Source organism: Coregonus clupeaformis, chromosome 21, assembly GCF_020615455.1.
Source record: "Coregonus clupeaformis isolate EN_2021a chromosome 21, ASM2061545v1, whole genome shotgun sequence".
NCBI lineage: Eukaryota > Metazoa > Chordata > Actinopteri > Salmoniformes > Salmonidae > Coregonus > Coregonus clupeaformis.
Window position 1 is genome coordinate 4,028,475 of NC_059212.1, and position 23,396 is coordinate 4,051,870.

Consider the following 23,396-nt stretch of genomic DNA (forward strand, 5'->3'; position numbering starts at 1 on the left):
AATCCAAATAAAAATCAATTTACATTACAGGTTGTAATGCAACAAAATAGGAAAAACGCCAAGGGGGATGAATACTTTTGCAAGGCACTGTACCTCCCACCCTCCCCCCTCCCCAAAACACCACACTTCTCCCAGCCCTACCCCCGCTCTCCCAGCCCTACCACCCCCTCCCCAAGACATCACACTACCAGCCCTACCCACCCCCACTCCCAAAGACACCACACTACCAGCCCTATCCACCACTCCACAAGACACCACATTACCAGCCCTACCCCCCCATCCCCAAGACACCACATTACCAGCCCTACCCCCCATCCCCAAGACACTACACTACCAGCCCTATCCCCCCCTCCCCAAGACACTACACTACCAGCCCTATCCCCCTCCACAAGACACCACATTACCAGCCCTATCCCCCCCTCCCCAAGACACCACACTACCAGCCCCCTCCCCCCTCCCCAAGACACCACACTACCAGCCCTATCCCCCCCCTCCCCAAGACACCACACTACCAGCCCTATCCCCTCCTCCCCAAGACACTACACTACCAGCCCTATCCCCCCCTCCCCAAGACACTACACTACCAGCCCTATCCCCCTCCACAAGACACCACATTACCAGCCCTATCCCCCCTCCCCAAGACACCACACTACCAGCCCCCTCCCCCCTCCCCAAGACAACACACTACCAGCCCTATCTCCCCCCCTCCCCAAGACACTACACTACCAGCCCTATCCCCCCTCCACAAGACACCACATTACCAGCCCTATCCCCCCTCCCCAAGACACCACACTACCAGCCCCCTCCCCCTCCCCAAGACACCACACTACCAGCCCTATCCCCCCCTCCCCAAGACACCACACTACCAGCCCTATCCCCTCCTCCCCAAGACACTACACTACCGGCCCTATCCCCCCTCCCCAAGACACCACACTACCAGCCCTATCCCCCCCTCCACAAGACACCACATTACCAGCCCTATCCCCCCCTCCCCAAGACACCACACTACCAGCCCCCCTCCCCAAGACAACACACTACCAGCCCTATCCCCCCTCCCCAAGACACTACACTACCAGCCCTATCCCCTCCTCCCCAAGACACTACACTACCAGCCCTATCCCCCCTCCCCAAGACACTACACTACCAGCCCTATCCACCCCCTCCCCAAGACACCACACTACCAGCCCTATCCCCCCTCCCCAAGACACCACACTACCAGCCCTATCCCCCACTCCCCAAGACACCACACTACCAGCCCTATCCCCCTCTCCCCAAGACACCACACTACCAGCCCTATCCCCCTCTCCCCAAGACACCACACTACCAGCCCTATCCCCCCCTCCCCAAGACACTACACTACCAGCCCTATCCCCCCTCCCCAAGACACCACACTACCAGCCCTATCCCCCCTCCCCAAGACACCACACTACCAGCCCTATCACCCCCCTCCCCAAGACACCACACTACCAGCCCTATCCCCCTCCCCAAGACACCACACTACCAGCCCTACCCCCATCCCCAAGACACTACACTACCAGCCCTATCCCCCCCTCCCCAAGACACCACACTACCAGCCCTATCCCCCTCCCCAAGACACTACACTACCAGCCCTATCCCCCCTTCCCAAGACACCACACTACCAGCCCTATCCCCCCAAGACACCACACTACCAGCCCTATCCCCCCTCCCCAAGACACTACACTACCAGCCCTATCCCCCTCCCCAAGACACCACACTACCAGCCCTATCCCCCCCTCCCCAAGACACTACACTACCAGCCCTATCCCCCCTCCCCAAGACACCACACTACCAGCCCTATCCCCCCCCTCCCCAAGACACCACACTACCAGCCCCCCCAAGACAACACACTACCAGCCCTATCCCCCCCCTCCCCAAGACACTATACTACCAGCCCTACCCACCCCCACTCCCAAAGACACCACACTACCAGCCCTATCCACCACTCCACAAGACACCACATTACCAGCCCTACCCCCCCCTCCCCAAGACACCACACTACCAGCCCTATCCCCCTCTCCCCAAGACACCACACTACCAGCCCTATCCCCCCCTTCCCAAGACACCACACTACCAGCCCTATCCCCCTCCCCAAGACACCACACTACCAGCCCTATCCCCCCTCCCCAAGACAACACACTACCAGCCCTATCCCCCCCCTCCCCAAGACACTACACTACCAGCCCTATCCCCCCCTTCCCAAGACACCACACTACCAGCACTATCCTCCCCTCCCCAAGACACCACACTACCAGCCCTATCCCCCCCTCCCCCAAGACACTACACTACCAGCCCTATCCCCCCCTCCCCAAGACACTACACTACCAGCCCTATCCCCCCCACACTCCCAGACGTACCTTGCGTCCCTCTAGTGTGTATAATTTCCTGACGTGACACCGCATCAGTTCCGAGATGTCTTCCAGAAACACTCGGAGGCTTCGGGTCGAGCGGCGGCTCAGAATCACACTCCTCCTCACCGCTGGGTCGCTGTTCCTGACCAATAGGATGCGCCGCTGCCGTGTAGGGGTGTGGCTTGGAGCAGTGGGAGGGGGAGGGTCTTCTGCTGGTCGCTGTGGCACTCGGCGGCTGTAGTTGGACACACACACCGTGAACACACACACACCGTGAACACACACACACCGTGAACACACACACACCATACACCAGTGGAGGCTCCTCAGAGGCAGAAGGGGTGGACTATCCTCTTCAGTGAATTTTATAAAAATAAAAATAGTGAAACATTAAAAAAGTTATCCTTTTTAGTTAAAACTATACTACATACATTCACGTCACCAAATAATTGATTAAAACACTGTTTTGCAATGAAGGTCTACAGTAGCCTCAACAGCATTCTGTAGGGTAGCACTATGGTGTAGTCGGAGGACAACTAGCTTCCGTCCTCCTCTGGGAACATTGACTTCAATACAAAACCTAGGAGGCTCATGGTTCTCACCCCCTTCCATAGACTTACACAGTAATTATGACAACTTCCGGAGGACATCCTCCAACCTATCAGAGCTCTTGCAGCATGAACTGACATGTTGTCCACCCAATCAAAGGATCAGAGAATGAATCTAGAGTTGAAAGTATAAGCTACAGCTAGCTAGCACTGCAGTGCATAAAATGTGGTGAGTAGTTCACTGAAAGAGAGAGAAAGATAATAGTTGAACAGTTTTGAAGGAGAAGCAAGAGAGAGAGAGAGAGAGCTAGCTTTAGTTCAATGTATTTTTTTTTTTACTTTCACTTAGCTAGTAATTGTAGCTAGCTAGTTTAGCCTACTCAAACACTTGGCTCAAACAGAGAGGGATGCTATGTTAGCTAGCTGGCTATGGCTACCCAACACTGGAACTCTTCCAAGTCAAGATAAGCCGGTGTAACTGCTAAACTGCTTGCTGACTGTACACTGTACTGAATGATTGTAGCCGGTTTACTAACGTGTTAGTTCTAGTAGCTATGTTGACTATGACGTTAGCTAATATTGTGACAACAATGTAGGCTGTGTGTAGTGGTTAGCGGTTATGATATGAAGGTTTGGCTTGGAAAGGTTTTTTCGCTTGGTCACAGACAGCTGATGTCCACAAGCAAAGGGAAAAGGTGAGAGGAGGAGAGCGCGTAGATGCGAGAAGGAATTATACAATGAGCAAAATGATCATGCTGTTTGTATGTGGCTGCTATGAAAGTGAACTGTGTTTGCGTGTGATCACGGGTGTATTCATTCCGCCGATTCTGTTGAAAAATCTTTCTTAAACGGAAGCAAACGTAACGAAACGGGGATTGACATACCTGAATTTGTACAATAGAAACTCTTGTTTGCATCTGTTGGACTAATGATTACACCCTAGTTCAGCTAGATGCAGGCAAGCGTGTGCAAGGCGGTATTGACTGTGTCACTGTCTGTCACCTTGATCACTCAAAATTTCTCTCGACCTGCGCACCTATGTTGTAAACTTTCATTCATAGGCTAGGTTGTAGCAACCTCATGATGGGTATAGGGACAATTCAGGTATGATGTAGTAGCCTAATTATGATATTAAACTGGGTGAATGGAATATGAACGACAGTCATCCAATATGGTGTAATAGAAATAAGGCCACGCTCATAAAAAATTATAATCGTCCTCCCTCATCTTAAACGTCCCCGACCGCCACTGCCATACACATGATAAACAACACACACAGACACCACACGCACACACACATCATATTTACACTGTTATATACACACAGATATTCATACAAAACACCCACCTGTTGTGGTGCCAGAGGGCGGGGCGTTTGCCAGCCAGCTCCATGTTGATTGGTTTAGCCTGCCGCCTGTCAGAGCAGAGGTAACACCCCCCATCCTCCAGCTGCTCTAGATGTTTAATACTGTGGAGTCCTCTGGGGGTGGTGACTGTGCGCACCCCAAATGTCAGGGGCACCTACACACAGATACACGTTCGGGTTCACCACCACATCAAGGGTTTAATGTCTGTGTGTGTGTGTGTGTGTGTGTGTGTGTGTGTGTGTGGACTGTGTGTGTGTGTGTGTGTTCACGTGTGTGTGTGTGTGTGTGTGTGTGTGTGTGTGTTCACGTGTGTGTGTGTGTGTGTGTGTGTGTACGTGTGTGTGTGTGTGTGTGTGGACTGTGTTTGTGTGTGTGTACGTGTGTGTGTTTGTGTGTGTGTGTGTGTGTGTGTGTGTGTTCACGTGTGTGTGTGTGTGTGTGTGTGTGTGTGTGTGTTCACGTGTATATTCTGACCTTCTGCGACAGGTCATCAAGTAGTGCGTCAAAGCATTTGAAGCTGCGTTTGTGGACCGCCATCCTCACTCCCGCAAACTGATCGTCGCCTCTCTTGTAGAAGGTGATTCGCTTAGCCGGTGGCGCGGCAATCAAATGGGAGAGGCGACAGGCGGAGGGTGGATACAGGGGGAGGGGGAGGGGGGAGACATCTTCAGACTGGGGTCCATGGGGGTCCCACAAACCTGCTGGTGCCGATTGCATGCTGCCCTCTCACATACACCTAGAGAGAACACACAGTTAACACACAGTTAACACATAACACACTTAGCACACACACACACAGTTAACACATAACACACTTAGCACACACACACACACACAGTTAACACATAACACACTTAGCACACACACACACACACAGTTAACACATAACACACTTAGCACACACACACATACACAGTTAACATATAACACACTTAGCACACACACACATACATTGTTAACACATAACACACTTAACACACACAGATTTAGAAATGAAAAACAGCAACCACCATATCCTGGATGTAGATAAGCTGTCCAGAGCAGTTGACACAGAGCAGCAGACACAGAGCAGCTGACACAGAGCAGCAGACACAGAGCAGCAGACACGGAGCAGCTGACACAGAGCAGCTGACACAGAGCAGCTGACACAGAGCAGCTGACACAGAGCAGCAGACACAGAGCAGCTGAATCAGAGCAGCAGACACAGAGCAGCTGAAACAGAGCAGCTGACACAGAGCAGCTGAATCAGAACAGCAAACACAGAGCAGCTGACACAGAACAGCAGACACAGAGCAGCAGACACAGAGCAGCTGAAACAGAGCAGCAGACACAGAGCAGCTGAAACAGAACAGCAGACACAGAGCAGCTGACACAGAGCAGCTGACACAGAACAGCTGACACAGAACAGCTGACACAGAACAGCTGACACAGAACAGCTGACACAGAACAGCTGACGCAGAACAGAAACTTGTCAGCTGCTTCTTTTTAGCAGGTACATAACCTACAGTCAGTTGATAACCTATACACATGACTGTGACTGGCTACGGATATGAATGAATGTATCCATGGTATAGACCACCCATATTACTGGATGTTTGGCCATAGCCCTTGTATGTATCTGTTGCCTGGTGTAACATTTTTATATCTTAAAAAATGTCAAATCAAATATTCAGTCACCAGATGAATGTTAATGAGTCTCAAACTGGCCAATAGTTTAATACTTTATAACTTATTGACGTATCACGACGGTACCAAACTCTCTATTTTAGCTCAGAGGATCACAGAATCCTATAAAACATGGAAGGAACACAGACTGTATCCTGGCTGAAGGTATCAAGGTAAAGAAATAGGACAGACCAGGCAGGCTGTGTTTAAAATAAGTGTCTCTTATCCTATTTGGGACAGACTGTAAACAGGTAGCAGCACATGCTGAGATCAGCCCTGCTAATGGCCTGAACACCCTGCCCATAGCACATTACATAAAGCCTATTTACACAGGTCAAAAACGCTTGCATACGCACATGCACGCTCACACAAAATGTACTCCCTGTAACACAAAATTTGCTACAAAATAATTGAAAAATAGGCCTATAACATTATAACGTTTCCATATATTTCCAAAATGACCAGTAAGTGAATTACCATAGTTTATTTTGTAGGAACTATAGTAATTACCAATAATTGAAAACTGTCATCTATTTTCAATAAATTCTCAATAAACAAAAAAAGCTATGAATGTAAAAAGCTTCCTGAACTGTCTTCAATTAGAATTGACCCTAACCCTGGTAAGTACATGGCGTTTTGCAACCGTACCACTGATTGAGACTAATGCATTGAGATTAAACTAGCTACAGGCTGGCCAGACAGTCTGGTAGAACAGATGGTTGAGTGGGTTGAAGCACGGTGCTGGCACCACCAGATGGTTGAGTGGGTTGAAGCACGGTGCTGGCACCACCAGATGGTTGAGTGGGTTGAAGCACGGTGCTGGCACCACCTGATGGTTGAGTGGGTTGAAGCACGGTGCTGGCACCACCAGATGGTTGAGTGGGTTGAAGCATGGTGCTGGCACCACCAGATGGTTGAGTGGGTTGAAGCATGGTGCTGGCACCAACAGATGGTTGAGTGGGTTGAAGCACGGTGCTGGCACCAACAGATGGTTGAGTGGGTTGAAGCACGGTGCTGGCACCACCAGATGGTTGAGTGGGTTGAAGCACGGTGCTGGCACCAACAGATGGTTGAGTGGGTTGAAGCACGGTGCTGGCACCACCAGATGGTTGAGTGGGTTGAAGCACGGTGCTGGCACCACCAGATGGTTGAGTGGGTTGAAGCATGGTGCTGGCACCACCAGATGGTTGAGTGGGTTGAAGCACGGTGCTGGCACCACCTGATGGTTGAGTGGGTTGAAGCACGGTGCTGGCACCACCTGATTGTTGAGTGGGTTGAAGCACGGTGCTGGCACCACCAGATGGTTGAGTGGGTTGGAGCACGGTGCTGGCACCACCAGATGGTTGAGTGGGTTGGAGCACGGTGCTGGCACCACCAGATGGTTGAGTGGGTTGGAGCACGGTGCTGGCACCACCTGGGTTGTTGAGTGGGTTGAAGCACGGTGCTGGCACCACCTGATGGTTGAGTGGGTTGGAGCACGCGGCTGGCACTACCAGATGGTTGAGTGGGTTGGAGCATGGTGCTGGCACCACCAGATTGTTGAGTGGGTTGAAGCACGGTGCTGGCACCACCAGATGGTTGAGTGGGTTGGAGCACGGTGCTGGCACCAACAGATGGTTGAGTGGGTTGAAGCACGCGGCTGGCACCACCAGATTGTTGAGTGGGTTGAAGCACGGTGCTGGCACCACCTGGGTTGTAGATTTGAATCTGCATATTTAATACATCTGTTAACTGTAAGACACTTTGGAAAAAATAACATTCTATTGAATTACACTTGAAGTGAAATAATCTGCTGCTTTAAAGGTCATTTCCATGTGAAAGGAACCATGAGCACCAATGTGAAGTTCATGGAGCATGTCAAATTGGGTGTCAAATGAAAACTAAGAGTCTATATTTTTTTTAGGAATTAAGGCATATATAATTTGTTTCACCATTTATCAACCTAAAAATGTAATAAGCAAAGTCTTTGATTTCTGGTCAAACAGATGGAAAACATGTCGTAGAAAACATCTCCCCAGAAAAAGTCTTAAAAAACAGTAATGTTTTGGATATTTTTTTTCTGCCTTCTGTAAATGTAAGCAAGACTGCCTTGTGCCTTGGAATTATGTTACCAAAGACCCACCTACTGTATCTTTAAAATATTTTCCTAATTTTAGGATAATGAAAGTAACAAGAAAAGGTCGAGTTACAGTTGAAGTCGGAGGTTTACATCCACTTTAGCCAAATACATTTAAACTCATTTCCTGACATTTAATCCTAGTAAAAATTCCCTGTTTTAGGTCAGTTAGGATCACCACTTTATTTTAAGAATGTGAAATGTCAGAATAATAGTAGAGATAATTATTTATTTCAGCTTTTATTTCTTTCATCACATTCCCCAGTGGGTCAGAAGTTTACATACACTCAATTAGTATTTGGTAGCATTGCCTTTAAATTGTTTAACTTGGGTCAAACGTTTCGGGTAGCCTTCCACAAGCTTCCCACAATAAGTTGGGTGAATTTTGGCCCATTCCTCCTGACAGAGCTGGTGTAACTGAGTCAGGTTTGTAGGCCTCCTTGCTCGCACACGCATTTGAAGTTCTGCCCACAAAATGTTATATAGGATGGAGGTCAGGGCTTTGTGATGGCCACTCCAATACCTTGACTTTGTTGTCCTTAAGCCATTTTGCCACAACTTTGGAAGTATGCTTGGGGTCATTGTCCATTTGGAAGACCCATTTGTGGCCAAGCTTTAACTTCTTGACTGATGTCTTGAGATGTTGCTTCAATATATCCACATAATTTTCCTTCCTCATGATGCCATCTATTTTGTGAAGTGCACCAGTCCCTCCTGCAGCAAAGCAACCCCACAGCATGATGCTGCCACCCCCGTGCTTCACGATTGGGATGGGGTTCTTCGGCTTGCAAGCAACCCCCTTTTTCCTCCAAACATAACGATGGTCATTATGGCCAAACAGTTCTATTTCATCAGACCAGAGGACATTTCTCCAAAAAGTACCATCTTTGTCCCCATGTGCAGTTGCAAACCGTAGTCTGGCTTTTTATGGTGGTTTTGGAGCAGTGGCTTCTTCCTTGCTGAGCGGCCTTTCAGGTTATGTCGATATAGGACTCGTTTTACTGTGGATATAGATACTTTTGTACCTGTTTCCTCCAGCATCTTCACAAGGTCCTTTGCTGAGGTTCTGGGATTGATTTGCACTTTTCGCACCAAAGTACGTTAATCTCTAGGAGACAGAACGCATCTATGATGGCTGCGTGGTCCCATGGTGTTTATACTTGCGTACTATTGTTTGTACAGATGAACGTGGTACCTTCAGACATTTGGAAATTTCTCCCAAAGATGAACCAGACTTGTGGAGGTCTACCATTTTTTTTCTGAGGTCTTGGCTGATTTCTTTTGATTTTCCCATGATGTCAAGCAAAGAGGCACTGAGTTTGAAAGTAGGCCTTGAAATACATCCACAGGTACACCTCCAATTGACTCAAATTATGTCAATTAGCCTATCAGAAGCTTCTAAAGCCATGACATCATTTTCTGGAATTTTCCAAGCTGTTTAAAGGCACAGTCAACTTAGTGTATGTAAACTTCTTACCCACTGGAATTGTGATAGTGCATTATAAGTTAAATAATCTGTCTGTAAACAATTGTTGGAAAAATGACTTGTGTCATGCACAAAGTAGATGTCCTAACCAACTTGCCAAAACTATAGTTTGTTAACAAGAAATGTGTGGAGTGGCTTGAAAAACGATTTTTAATGACTCCAACCTACGTGTATGTAAACTTCCGACTTCAACTGTATCAATTAGTTATAGTGTCTTTACTGATTTCACTTTTGTCTATGAATTACTAAATGATTACATTTCAGAAACATCGGTAACAGAATTTCTGCAATTGAATTGGCTCCAATGGGAAATCTTAGTAGTCACAAAGCACAGTTGGGTTCACAAGTTTGGACAGCACAGTACAGCACAGTAAAGAAAAGTAGAGTGTAGTTCAGTACAGCACAGCACAGTACTGTACAGTAGAGCACACTAGAGTAGAGTACACTATAATGTACTGTATTGTACTGTACTATACTCTACTATACTTTACGGTACTTTATTCTACTGAGCTCTACTGTGCTGTACTGAACTCTACTGTTCTGTGCTCTACTGAGCTCTACCATGCTGCAGTTTGATGTCCAAACTGTGGACCAACAAAATTGGGTCTTTTTGGGGGGTAAAGCCAATTAAAATAATAGCCAGCGTGTACAATAATAATCACATATGGATATTACATATGTATACCTTTGTGTACCTATTTAGGATTCAAAACGCACTCGCACACCTGAGCTATCTTTGTTGCAGGTGCCACGGTAACAGTTGAATAAGATGAGAAAAAAAAATAAGAAGCCCGCACACTGCTCTTGGTCAGATTAGTATCACTGCTCTTTATTAAGCCTTGAGGCCGATACGTAAAGCTTAATAAAGAGCAGTGATACTAGCAAGAGCAGTGATACTAGCAAGAGCAGTGTGCGGGCTTCTTCTTTTTTCTCATATTGTACCTATTTAGAATACATTACCATGAAGAGATGACGTTCATATCCATAATTATGGATTTCTGTGTAGTACAGATCAGGGACTCATGATGAAATTCCGTTACCACAATTCCGTTACCGGGTGTAAATCCACTTCACTTACTGTAGTTCAATAACCAAAATAGATTTTTTCAAAGTCAATGTGTCATGTCATAGCTGACACCCAGAGGTGGGTAGTAATGAGTTACATTTACTCCGTTACATTTACTTGAGTAAGTTTTTGAAAAAATTATACTTCTAGGAGTAGTTTTAAATCACTATACTTTTTACTTTTACTTGAGTAGATTTGTGAAGAAGAAACTGTACTCTTACTCCGCTACATTAGGCTACAATGAGGTCGTTACTTTTCTTTTTACCTCTTTGGTATTCTACGCGTCATTGTCTTTATCCCCCCGCATATGCCTTATTTTAATGTTTTATTTTGACAGAGAGAGAGACTTCCGCTAAGGCTCTACCACGTGACTGTGTTTCACCAATCAAACGTAGTTGTGCAGTCTCGTCACTTTACCATACTCAATCTCAGTGGCGGGACGGGTTGGCTTTACAGTCATAGCAACACAAAAATGTCAGAATTAGCCGTCGGCAATGCAGACACAGACGAGGAGGAACACCCGCACCCCTGGCCTCATATTGAAAGCATGTTTACCTTAGTAAAAGTGCGAAAGAACAGCTACATTATGCGGTGTCTTCTGTGTCTACCAAAACAAACAGACATTTCAGCATTCAAGAACTCAACATCTAACTTGAGGAAACATGTAGCGGTAAATTTCCTAAATTTGTTTTTTTTTGCTGTGGATAGGCGAATGTTTGTCTTTTAGGTTACATATGTTTTAAACATTTTCTATATATATATATATATATATATATATATATATATATATATATATATATATATATACAGTGGGGAAAAAAAGTATTTAGTCAGCCACCAATTGTGCAAGTTCTCCCACTTAAAAAAAATGAGAGAGGCCTGTAATTTTCATCATAGGTACACGTCAACTATGACAGACAAAATGAGGAAAAAAATCCAGAAAATCACATTGTAGGATTTTTAATGAATTTATTTGCAAATTATGGTGGAAAATAAGTATTTGGTCAATAACAAAAGTTTCTCAATACTTTGTTATATACCCTTTGTTGGCAATGACACAGGTCAAACGTTTTCTGTAAGTCTTCACAAGGTTTTCACACACTGTTGCTGGTATTTTGGCCCATTCCTCCATGCAGATCTCCTCTAGAGCAGTGATGTTTTGGGGCTGTCGCTGGGCAACACGGACTTTCAACTCCCTCCAAAGATTTTCTATGGGGTTGAGATCTGGAGACTCCAGGACCTTGAAATGCTTCTTACGAAGCCACTCCTTCGTTGCCCGGGCGGTGTGTTTGGGATCATTGTCATGCTGAAAGACCCAGCCACGTTTCATCTTCAATGCCCTTGCTGATGGAAGGAGGTTTTCACTCAAAATCTCACGATACATGGCCCCATTCATTCTTTCCTTTACACGGATCAGTCGTCCTGGTCCCTTTGCAGAAAAACAGCCCCAAAGTATGATGTTTTCACTCCCATGCTTCACAGTAGGTATGGTGTTCTTTGGATGCAACTCAGCATTCTTTGTCCTCCAAACACAACGAGTTGAGTTTTTACCAAAAAAGTAATATTTTGGTTTCATCTGACCATATGACATTCTCCCAATCCTCTTCTGGATGCACTCTAGCAAACTTCAGACGGGCCTGGACATGTACTGGCTTAAGCAGGGGGACACGTCTAGCACTGCAGGATTTGAGTCCCTGGCGGCGTAGTGTGTTACTGATGGTAGGCTTTGTTACTTTGGTCCCAGCTCTCTGCAGGTCATTCACTAGGTCCCCCCGTGTGGTTCTGGGATTTTTGCTCACCGTTCTTGTGATCATTTTGACCCCACGGGGTGAGATCTTGCGTGGAGCCCCAGATCGAGGGAGATTATCAGTGGTCTTGTATGTCTTCCATTTCCTAATAATTGCTCCCACAGTTGATTTCTTCAAACCAAGCTGCTTACCTATTGCAGATTCAGTCTTCCCAGCCTGGTGCAGGTCTACACTTTTGTTTCTGGTGTCCTTTGACAGCTCTTTGGTATTGGCCATAGTGGAGTTTGGAGTGTGACTGTTTGAGGTTGTGGACAGGTGTCTTTTATACTGATAACAAGTTCAAACAGGTGCCATTAATACAGGTAACGAGTGGAGGACAGAGGAGCCTCTTAAAGAAGAAGTTACAGGTCTGTGAGAGCCAGAAATCTTGCTTGTTTGTAGGTGACCAAATACTTATTTTCCACCATAATTTGCAAATAAATTCATTAAAAATCCTACAATGTGATTTTCTGGATTTTCTTTTCTCAATTTGTCTGTCATAGTTGACGTGTACCTATGATGAAAATTACAGGCCTCTCTCATCTTTTTAAGTGGGAGAACTTGCACAATTGGTGGCTGACTAAATACTTTTTTGCCCCACTGTATATCCACATTTGATGTGATAATAAGTCTCTTTTAATGTCTTGATCTCCCTGTAGCCTCACAGATTTTTTTTTTGTCCACAGAGGATTCACCCCAACAAACTGGCAAAGTACACAGACTTACTAGAGAACCACAGAAAGCGTAAGTCCTCCTCTTCCAGTGATACTCTTGTGAAAAATGCAAAAATCACAGCCTTTGCTGCCCCAGGGCGGGTAACACAAGCAACGCTTGACAAGCTGATGCTAAATTTTGTATGTGAGGCCAACCAACCATTTTCTGTGGTTGAGACGCCATCCTTCAATACTTTGATAGAAACCTTGCAACCTCATACAGTAATGACAAGGAAAACGTTATGCACAAGAATACAAGAAGCTGCAAAACACAAGAAGAGCATAATCATCAAAAAGCTGAGTGCTGTGAACTATGTTGCTAACGTAGCTACTTAGGTGTCACCTGTCACTGGATAGACAACACCTCACTGGAGAGGCACTCCACATTGGCTTGTAGACCTGTCAAAGGCTCGCACACGTTTGATGTCCTTGCTGCTGCATTAGAGGAAATACATTCTGAGTACCACATCAGGGAAAAAGTGACCAGGACGACAACAGACAGTGGCTCAAACTTCCTTTCGATTATATGGTGAGGAGAAAGAGGAGGAAGCCATCAATGTACAAGAGGAGAGTGACTCCACCCTTGATGATGCAACAGAAGATCAGAGTGAGTCAGAGGTGGAGTATCAAGATGTCTGCAATTCTGGATGACAACACAGGCCTTGAGTACCAACTTCCAAGGCACCAAAAGTGTGCATGCCATCTCCTCAATCTTATATCCACAGTTGATGCCACTGCTGCAGGAGGAGCTGCAAACGAAACCTACAAGAGGCTGTCTCGGTCTGCTTTTGCAAAATGTCATGCTCTTTGGAATAAAACCAGCAGGTCAACCATGGCTCATGAAACAGTGGAACGTGAATGCAAGCTGCAGTTTCTCCGACCCAATCAGACACGCTGGAGCTCCCTGTTCCTCGCTGTAGAAAGGATTGTGCGCATTCACCGAGAGCAAGGAGAACAAGCAATTCGCAATGTCTGCACAGCATTAAAGATAAAGATGTAAGTTGACAAAATGTATATTTTGTTTTTAAAGAATAATAAAAGTAAATAAGCCTTGCTGATTAATGGGTGAATCCACTTGTCTCAAGTAACTAAGTTTTCTTTGCATGGTGGTGTGACAATTGTGGATGACTTGAATGAAATATATATATATATATATAAATATTTTTTGTATTTAACATGTACGATGCATAATAAAGACATTGTACCAGAAATAGCTATAAGTAATTGTTTTATCGTTACATCTTTTATAGGTTCAATCCAGCTGAAAATGGGTTTTTGGTCGAGTATGCTGCTGTGATGAAGCCTGTTGCCATGGCCCTTAATATCCTCCAAGGGGAATCATCTGTGCATATGGGCCTCCTGCTGCCAACACTTTACCAGTTGCGGGACAAGCTGAAGAAGTTGGAGTCAACTTGCAAAATGTGTACACCTCTTGTTCACGCCCTGCAGCAAGGGATCCAGAAACGTTTTGGAGACGTCATGAAAGAGCCTGAGCTGATTGCAGCAGCAATACTCCTACCAAGATTCAGAATATCCTGGACCACAGAGGAGAACATCTTAAATGCTGGTAAATATACTTGTTTATCAATTCAAATGTGAACCAGTAGACATTGACCTATATAACTCTGTATAATGTTACTGTCATTTAGGATTATAGTGTGTCAGTGACAAACCACAGGGTGGCAATATAGTTAGTGTGACTTTTTTTTGCTGACTTTTCTTGTTAGATATTGGAACTGGAAGTAAACATAATGCCCGATCTACAACTACATCACTCTCCTCTAATGCCTTTTAGAGAACATGCATTCAGATTAATTTGTGTTCTGGGATACTAGGCCTGCAATATTGTTTTATTTGGCCATCTATCATGGACTGGTGCTTTTTCAGTTGATGTGTACTGCTGCTCTTTTCCTCTGCTCAGTGAGATGTGCAGTGTGGCCTAATCACAGATCAGAGTATTCATTTCTAGGCACACAGAAAAAGGGCTGTTGCTTGCCATGCAATACAAAGGTACTGAGTAGGCCTAATCAACACCTATTGATTATTTTACGTTGACCGCTTCCTTCTGGTGTGCAGTTTTCTGTTCAGCATGCCTGGTATGAAATGTTTGTGTGTTTCCTTCTGTTGTTCTGTCACTGTGGAGACACACACACACACAGTTTATGAGAGTTTATGGGCTGCCTCGTTCTAGTTCTGCCTGGTAAAAAAAGTATAAAGGTTTGGAAATGTGTGTTACTTGTGCTTATTTATTTTTTATTTATTATTATTTTATTTTTTAATACTTGAATTTACCTGAATTATTTTAATTTAAGCTATTTTGTAATTCATTAAAGATGATTATTTTGTATTTTTGTCTGTCTGATTGTTGTCTTGTGTTAAAAAATAAATCAGACGTTACTCAACAGTTACTCAGTACTTGAGTACCGGTAGTTTTTTCACCAAGTACTTTTTTACTCTTACTCAAGTAATTATTTGGATGACTACTTTTTACTTTTACTTGAGTCATATTATTCTGAAGTAACAGTACTTTTACTTGAGTACAATTTTTGGCTACTCTACCCACCTCTGCTGACACCCCATTCTTTCAGCAGAAAAAGTTTAATCTTAATTCGGAGCAGATACAGTGCATTCAGAAAGTATTCAGACCCCTTGACTTTTTCCACATTTTGTTACATTACAGCCTCATCAATCTACACACAATACCCGATAATGACAAAGAAAAAACAGGTTTACATCACATTTACATAAGTATTCAGACCTTTTACTCAGTACTTTGTTGAAGCACCTTTGCCAGCGATTAGAGCCTTGAGTCTTCTTGGGTATGACGCTACAATCTTGGCACAGCTGTATTTGGGGATTTTCTTCCATTCTTCTCTGCAGATCCTCTCAAGCTCTGTCAGGTTGGATGGGGAACGTTGCTGCACAGCTATTTTCAGGTCTCTCCAGAGATGTTTGATCGGGTTCAAGTCCAGGCTCTGGCTGGGTAACACTCAAGGACATTCAGAGACATGTCCCGAAGCCACTCCTGCGTTGTCTTGACTGTGTGCTTAGGGTCGTTTTCCTGTTGGAATGTGAACCATCACCCCAGTCTGAGGTCCTGAGCACCCTGGAGCAGGTTTTCATCAAGGATCTCTCTTTGCTCCGTTCCTCAATCCTGACTAGTCTCCCAGTCCCTGCTGCTGAAAAACATCCCTACAGCCTGATGCTGCCACCACCATGCTTCCCGTAGGGATGGTGCCTGGTTTCCTCCAGACATGACGCTTTGTATTCAGGCCAAAGAGTTCAATCTTGGTTTCATCAGACCAGAGAATCTTGTTTCTCATGGTCTGAGAGTCCTTTAGGTGCCTTTTGGCAAACTCCAAGCGGGCTGTCATGTGCCTTTTACTGAGGTGTGGCTTCCGTCTGGCCACTCTACTGCAGAGATAGTTGTCCTTCTGGAAGGTTCTCCCTTCTCCACAGAGGAACTCTGGAGTTCTGTCAGAGTGACCATCGGGTTCTTGGTCACCTCCCTGACCAAGGCCCTTCTCCCCCGATTGCTCAGTTTTTCCAGAGTATTGGTGGTTCCAAACTTTTTCCATTTAAGAATGATGGAGGCCACTATGTTCTTGGGGACATTCAATGCTGCAGAAATGTTTTGGTACCGTTCCCCAGATCTGTGCCTCGACACGATTCTGTCTCGGAGCTCTACGGACAATTCCTTCAACCTCATGGCTTGGTTTTTGCTCTGACATGCACTGTCAACTGTGGGACCTTATATAGACAGGTGTGTGCCTTTCCAAATCATGTCCAATCAATTGATTTACCACAGGTGGACTCCAATCAAGTTGTAGAAACATCTCAAGGATGATCAATGGAAACAGGATGCACCTAGGCTCAATTTCGAGTCTCATAGCAAAGGGTCTGAATACGTAAGTAAATAAGGTATTTCTGTTTATATTTGTAATACATTTGCTAAAGTTTCTAAAAACCTGTTTTCGCTTTGTCATTATGGGGTATTATGTGTAGATTGATGTGGAAAAAATGTAATGTAATCCATTTTAGAATAAGACTGTAAAGTAACAAAATGTGGAAAAAGTGAAGGGGTCTGAATACTTTCCGAATGCACTGTAAAAAACTGAGGGAGATTTTACCTCAATTCTGTTACCAAACTTTGCATCTGCACAGTTCTTCCAGTAAATGTTTTTTAGTTTTCAGTGTAAATTGATAAAAGTAGTCCTTGTGTATAGAGTTGGTTTGTTAAACTTTTAAATCAATGTTTTTTGTTTGGAATACATTTTAAGTGAAAAATCGGAGTCTCAGCACAATTCCGTTTACGTGGAATTGCCCTAACAAAAAAGGTAGATTCTGCAATATGGCATCATCATACACTGAGGGGCAATTATTATTTAAAAAATAATAATAATAATTTTAGCTTTTTTTGGGAGGTAGATCAGCTTAATATTGCAGATAGATTGTAACTTCCATCAATGTTGATAGGGGACAGAATGCGGTCGGACCATCATATAATAGGCATATACATTACTCTTACTGAATTTCCACGTGGGCGAGGATATTGAAATTTAAATCAAAGCCTATTGGATGATAATTTATTTATAATTAGAACAAAGGAATTTATAACTGACTTTTTCCAACATAACATAGGTACAGCGAATCCCCTTATTGTATGGGACACCTTTAAATATGCATTTAGAGGCCATGCAATTCAGTACTCATCTCGAAAACAAAAGCAATTTAGGTCAAAAGAGTTTATACTAAGAAAGGAAATAGAAAGTCTAACAGAACAGATAGATGGCAATAAAAACTGTAACATAGAGGCTCAGAATAAATTAGAGGAAAAACAAAAAGAAATGGAGAAACTTATTCAAGAAAGATCAAGTGTAATATATTATAAAAATAAAGCAAACTGGATGGAATATGGGGAAAAATGCACAGAATTCTTTTTTAATCTTCAACATAGGAATGCTACCAAAAAGAACTTAATGACACTGGTTACAATTGACGGAGTCACCCATAATTAACCAAATTATATTTTGAAGGAAGAAACAAAGTACTTTAAGCATATGTTTTCTTTTCAGTCGCCTCCATCTCCTCTAACTGAAGCTAATTGTAGAGATTTTTTTCTATTGATAATGTCAAATTAACAGCCACACAGAAAGACTCATGTGAAGGTGAAATTACAGAGGAGGAACTTCTGAATGCAATTAAAGACTTTAAGTCTGGGAAAACTCCAGGGTTGGATGGCATACCAGTCGAGGTATACCAAACCTTTTTTGATATACTAAGAGGACCGTTATTAGCATGTTTTAACCACTCCTATGTAAATGGTAGATTATCTGACACTCAAGAAGAAGGTCTGATCTCATTATTACTGAAACAGGATACAAGTGGAAAATATAAAGATCCAGTCCATTTACAAAATTGGAGGCCCCATACACTTCAGTGTTGTGATGCAAAAATTCTAGCAAAATGTATAGCGCATAGAATTAAAAAGGTATTGTCGGATATTATTCATTCTAATCAGACAGGTTTTTTACATGGAAGATACATTGGAGATAATATAAGGCAAGTATTGGAAACAATAGAACACTATGGAAAATATGGGAAACCAGGCCTGCTATTCATAGCAGACTTCGAAAAGGCATTTGATAAAGTTCGACTGGGGTTTATACAGTGGGGAAAAAAAGTATTTAGTCAGCCACCAATTGTGCAAGTTCTCCCACTTAAAAAGATGAGAGAGGCCTGTAATTTTCATCATAGGTACACGTCAACTATGACAGACAAAATGAGAAAAAAAATTCCAAAAAATCACATTGTAGGATTTTTAATGAATTTATTTGCAAATTATGGTGGAAAATAAGTATTTGGTCAATAACAAAAGTTTTTCAATACTTTGTTATATACCTGTTGTTGGCAATGACACAGGTCAAACGTTTTCTGTAAGTCTTCACAAGGTTTTCACACACTGTTGCTGGTATTTTGGCCCATTCCTCCATGCAGATCTCCTCTAGAGCAGTGATGTTTTGGGGCTGTCACTGGGCAACACGGACTTTCAACTCCCCTCCAAAGATTTTCTATGGGGTTGAGATCTGGAGACTGGCTAGGCCACTCCAGGACCTTGAAATGCTTCTTACGAAGCCACTCCTTCGTTGCCCAGGCGGTGTGTTTGGGATCATTGTCATGCTGAAAGACCCAGCCACGTTTCATCTTCAATGCCCTTGCTGATGGAAGGAGGTTTTCACTCAAAATCTCACGATACATGGCCCCATTCATTCTTTCCTTTACACGGATCAGTCGTCCTGGTCCCTTTACAGAAAAACAGCTCCAAAGCATGATGTTTCCACCCCCATGCTTCACAGTAGGTATGGTGTTCTTTGGATGCAACTCAGCATTCTTTGTCCTCCAAACACGACGAGTTGAGTTTTTACCAAAAAGTTATATTTTGGTTTCATCTGACCATATGACATTCTCCCAATCCTCTTCTGGATCATCCAAATGCACTCTATCAAACTTCAGACAGGCCTGGACATGTACTGCCTTAAGCAGGGGGGACACGTCTTGCACTGCAGGATTTGAGTCCCTGGCGGCGTAGTGTGTTACTGATGGTAGGCTTTGTTACTTTGGTCCCAGCTCTCTGCAGGTCATTCACTAGGTCCCCCCGTGTGGTTCTGGGATTTTTGCTCACCGTTCTTGTGATCATTTTGACCCACGGGGTGAGATCTTGCGTGGAGCCCCAGATCGAGGGAGATTATCAGTGGTCTTGTATGTCTTCCATTTCCTAATAATTGCTCCCACAGTTGATTTCTTCAAACCAAGCTGCTTACCTATTGCAGATTCAGTCTTCCCAGCCTGGTGCAGGTCTACAATTTTGTTTCTGGTGTCCTTTGACAGCTCTTTGGTCTTGGCCATAGTGGAGTTTGGAGTGTGACTGTTTGAGGTTGTGGACAGGTGTCTTTTATACTGATAACAAGTTCAAACAGGTGCCATTAATACAGGTAACAAGTGGAGGACAGAGGAGCCTCTTAAAGAAGAAGTTACAGGTCTGTGAGAGCCAGAAATCTTGCTTGTTTGTAGGTGACCAAATACTTATTTTCCACCATCATTTGCAAATAAATTCATAAAAAATCCTACAATGTGATTTTCTGGATTTTTTTTGCTCAATTTGTCTGTCATAGTTGACGTGTACCTATGATGAAAAATACAGGCCTCTCTCATCTTTTTAAGTGGGAGAACTTGCACAATTGGTGGCTGACTAAATACTTTTTTTCCCCACTGTATATAAATGCCTGGAGCATTTCAATTTTGGAGAATCTCTTATAAAATGGGTCAAAATCATGTATAGTAACCCTAGGTGTAAAATAGTAAATAATGGCTATTTCTCAGAAAGTTTTAAACTGTCAAGAGGAGTGAAACAAGGTTGTCCACTATCGGCATATCTATTTATTGTGGCCATCGAGATGTTAGCTACTGTATTAAAATCAGATTCAATAATAATATCAGAGGATTAGAAATCCAGGGCTTAAAAACAAAGGTGTCATTGTACGCTGATGATTCATGTTTTCTTTTAAATCCACAACTAGAATCCCTCCACAGCCTCATAGAGGATCTAGATAAATTTTCTAACCTCTCTGGATTACAACCAAATTATGACAAATGTACTATATTATGTATTGGATCACTAAAAAATAAAATTTTTACATTACCATGTAGTTTACCAATAAAATGGTCTGATGGTGATGTGGATATACTCGGAATACATATCCCAAAGGAAATAAATGATCTCACTTCAATACATTTTAATATAAAGTTAGCAAAAATAGATAACATCTTACTACCATGGAAAGGAAAATACCTGTCAATTTGTGGAAAAATCACCCTTATTAACTCTTTAGTATTATCCCAGTTTACCTATTTGCTTATGGTCTTGCCTACGCCTAGCGAACAGTTTTTGAAATTATATGAGAAAAAAATATTCAATTTTATTTGGAACACAAGCCAGACAAAATTAAAAGGGCATATTTATATAATGAATATGAATTCGGAGGACAGAAATTATTAAATATCAAAGCATTAGACCTATCACTAAAAGCTTCAGTCATACAAAAGTTATACTTAAATCCGAACTGGTTCTCAAGCAAATTAGTAAGATTGTCTCACCCAATGTTCAAGAAAGGCCTTTTTCCCTTTATTCAGATTACAACAACTCATTTGCAGTTATTTGAAAAGGAATTCATCTCCCAAATATCACTATTTCTAAAACAAGCCATAGAAAGTTGGTTGCAATTTCAATTTAATCCTCCAGAAACGACAGAACAAATAATGCAACAAATATTGTGGTTAAATTCAAATATACTAATTGACAAAAAACCTTAATTTTTTGACAGAATGTTTAAAAAAGGTATAATCTTCGTAAATGATATCATCGGTAGGACTGGTGGAGTTATGTCGCACATGCAGCTAACAAAAACATATGGAAATGTCTGCTCTACCCAAAATTACAACCAAATAATTGCAGCCTTACCGCAAAAGTGGAAGAGAAAAGTGGAAGGGGGAGAAAGTAAGGAACTTGTCTGTCGGCCTTGCATTAAAGAACATAATTGGTTAAGGAAAACTGTGATAAATAAAAAAGTATATCAGTTTCACTTAAGGACCAAAGGATTGACAGCCGTCCCATATAGATTGCAAAATAGTTGGGAAGAGATTTTTGACGTACCGATCCCATGGCAGTGTTTATGAACTGATACGCAAAACGACACCGGATTCAAAAATTAGAATCTTTCAATTTAAATTATTATATACAATTCTTGCTACCAATAGAATGTTATTTATATGGGGGATACAATCTTCCCAGCTCTGCAGATTTTGCTGTGAAGAGACAGAATCATTAGATCATTTGTTTTGGTTCTGTCCATTTGTAGCTTGTTTTTGGACACAGGTCCAGGAATGGCTAAAGGATTGCAATATTTACCTGGAGCTAACCTTGAAGATAGCATTACTGGGTGATCTGAAAAGTCATAGTCAATCGATCAATAATATAATAATACTTTTAGCAAAAAAAAATATTTTTAATTCACAATCTGTAGAAGCAATGAGAATAGAAAGGTTCAGAACTTTTGTAAAACATCACAGTACGGTTGAAATATATATGGCAAATAGAAATCCTATATGGATGGTGTTAAGAGATAGATGGGAGGTATTGAATAGAGTTGAAGGATGGGACTAATAACAAATAACAACAAATAATAACAAAGATAGCTAATAATGTAAGCATACTGTGTCCATAATAAGTATATAGGTTGTATGTTGGGAGATTTTGGGAAAGAGCACAGTTAGAAAGATATGGCATATAGAAGCAAACCGGATGGACATCATGAAAATGATCGGAGAGGTTGAGAGTAGAAGTAGTTCAGGAGCAAAGATTTTTTATATATATATATATATATATATACAGTGGGGAAAAAAGTATTTAGTCAGCCACCAATTGTGCAAGTTCTCCCACTTAAAAAAATGAGAGAGGCCTGTAATTTTCATCATAGGTACACGTCAACTATGACAGACAAAATGAGATTTTTTTCTCCAGAAAATCACATTGTAGGATTTTTATGAATTTATTTGCAAATTATGGTGGAAAATAAGTATTTGGTCAATAACAAAAGTTTCTCAATACTTTGTTATATACCCTTTGTTGGCAATGACACAGGTCAAACGTTTTCTGTAAGTCTTCACAAGGTTTTCACACACTGTTGCTGGTATTTTGGCCCATTCCTCCATGCAGATCTCCTCTAGAGCAGTGATGTTTTGGGGCTGTCGCTGGGCAACACAGACTTTAAACTCCCCTCCAAAGATTTTCTATGGGATTGAGATCTGGAGACTGGCTAGGCCACTCCAGGACCTTGAAATGCTTCTTACGAAGCCACTCCTTCGTTGCCCGGGCGGTGTGTTTGGGATCATTGTCATGCTGAAAGACCCAGCCACGTGTCATCTTCAATGCCCTTGCTGATGGAAGGAGGTTTTCACTCAAAATCTCACGATACATGGCCCCATTCATTCTTTCCTTTACACGGATCAGTCGTCCTGGTCCCTTTGCAGAAAAACAGCCCCAAAGCATGATGTTTCCACCCCCATGCTTCACAGTAGGTATGGTGTTCTTTGGATGCAACTCAGCATTCTTTGTCCTCCAAACACGACTGAGTTGAGTTTTTACCAAAAAGTTATATTTTGGTTTCATCTGACCATATGACATTCTCCCAATCCTCTTCTGGATCATCCAAATGCACTCTAG

The 23,396-nt window shown here is 43.0% G+C and overlaps 1 protein-coding gene across 1 annotated transcript in view; it reads right to left on the reverse strand.

Annotated features, from left to right (window-relative positions):
* Positions 1 to 23,396, reverse strand: part of rp1l1a (rp1 like 1a) — a 44,248-nt gene that overhangs the window by 10,756 nt on the left and 10,096 nt on the right. Inside the window, exons 2-4 of the mRNA XM_041847274.2 lie at positions 4,759 to 5,020; positions 4,266 to 4,438; positions 2,376 to 2,604 (exon numbers count right to left, since the gene is read on the reverse strand). Coding sequence (XP_041703208.2) covers positions 2,376 to 2,604; positions 4,266 to 4,438; positions 4,759 to 5,001 — 645 coding nt within the window. The 5' untranslated portion in view covers positions 5,002 to 5,020. The remainder of the gene's footprint in view (positions 1 to 2,375; positions 2,605 to 4,265; positions 4,439 to 4,758; positions 5,021 to 23,396) is intronic.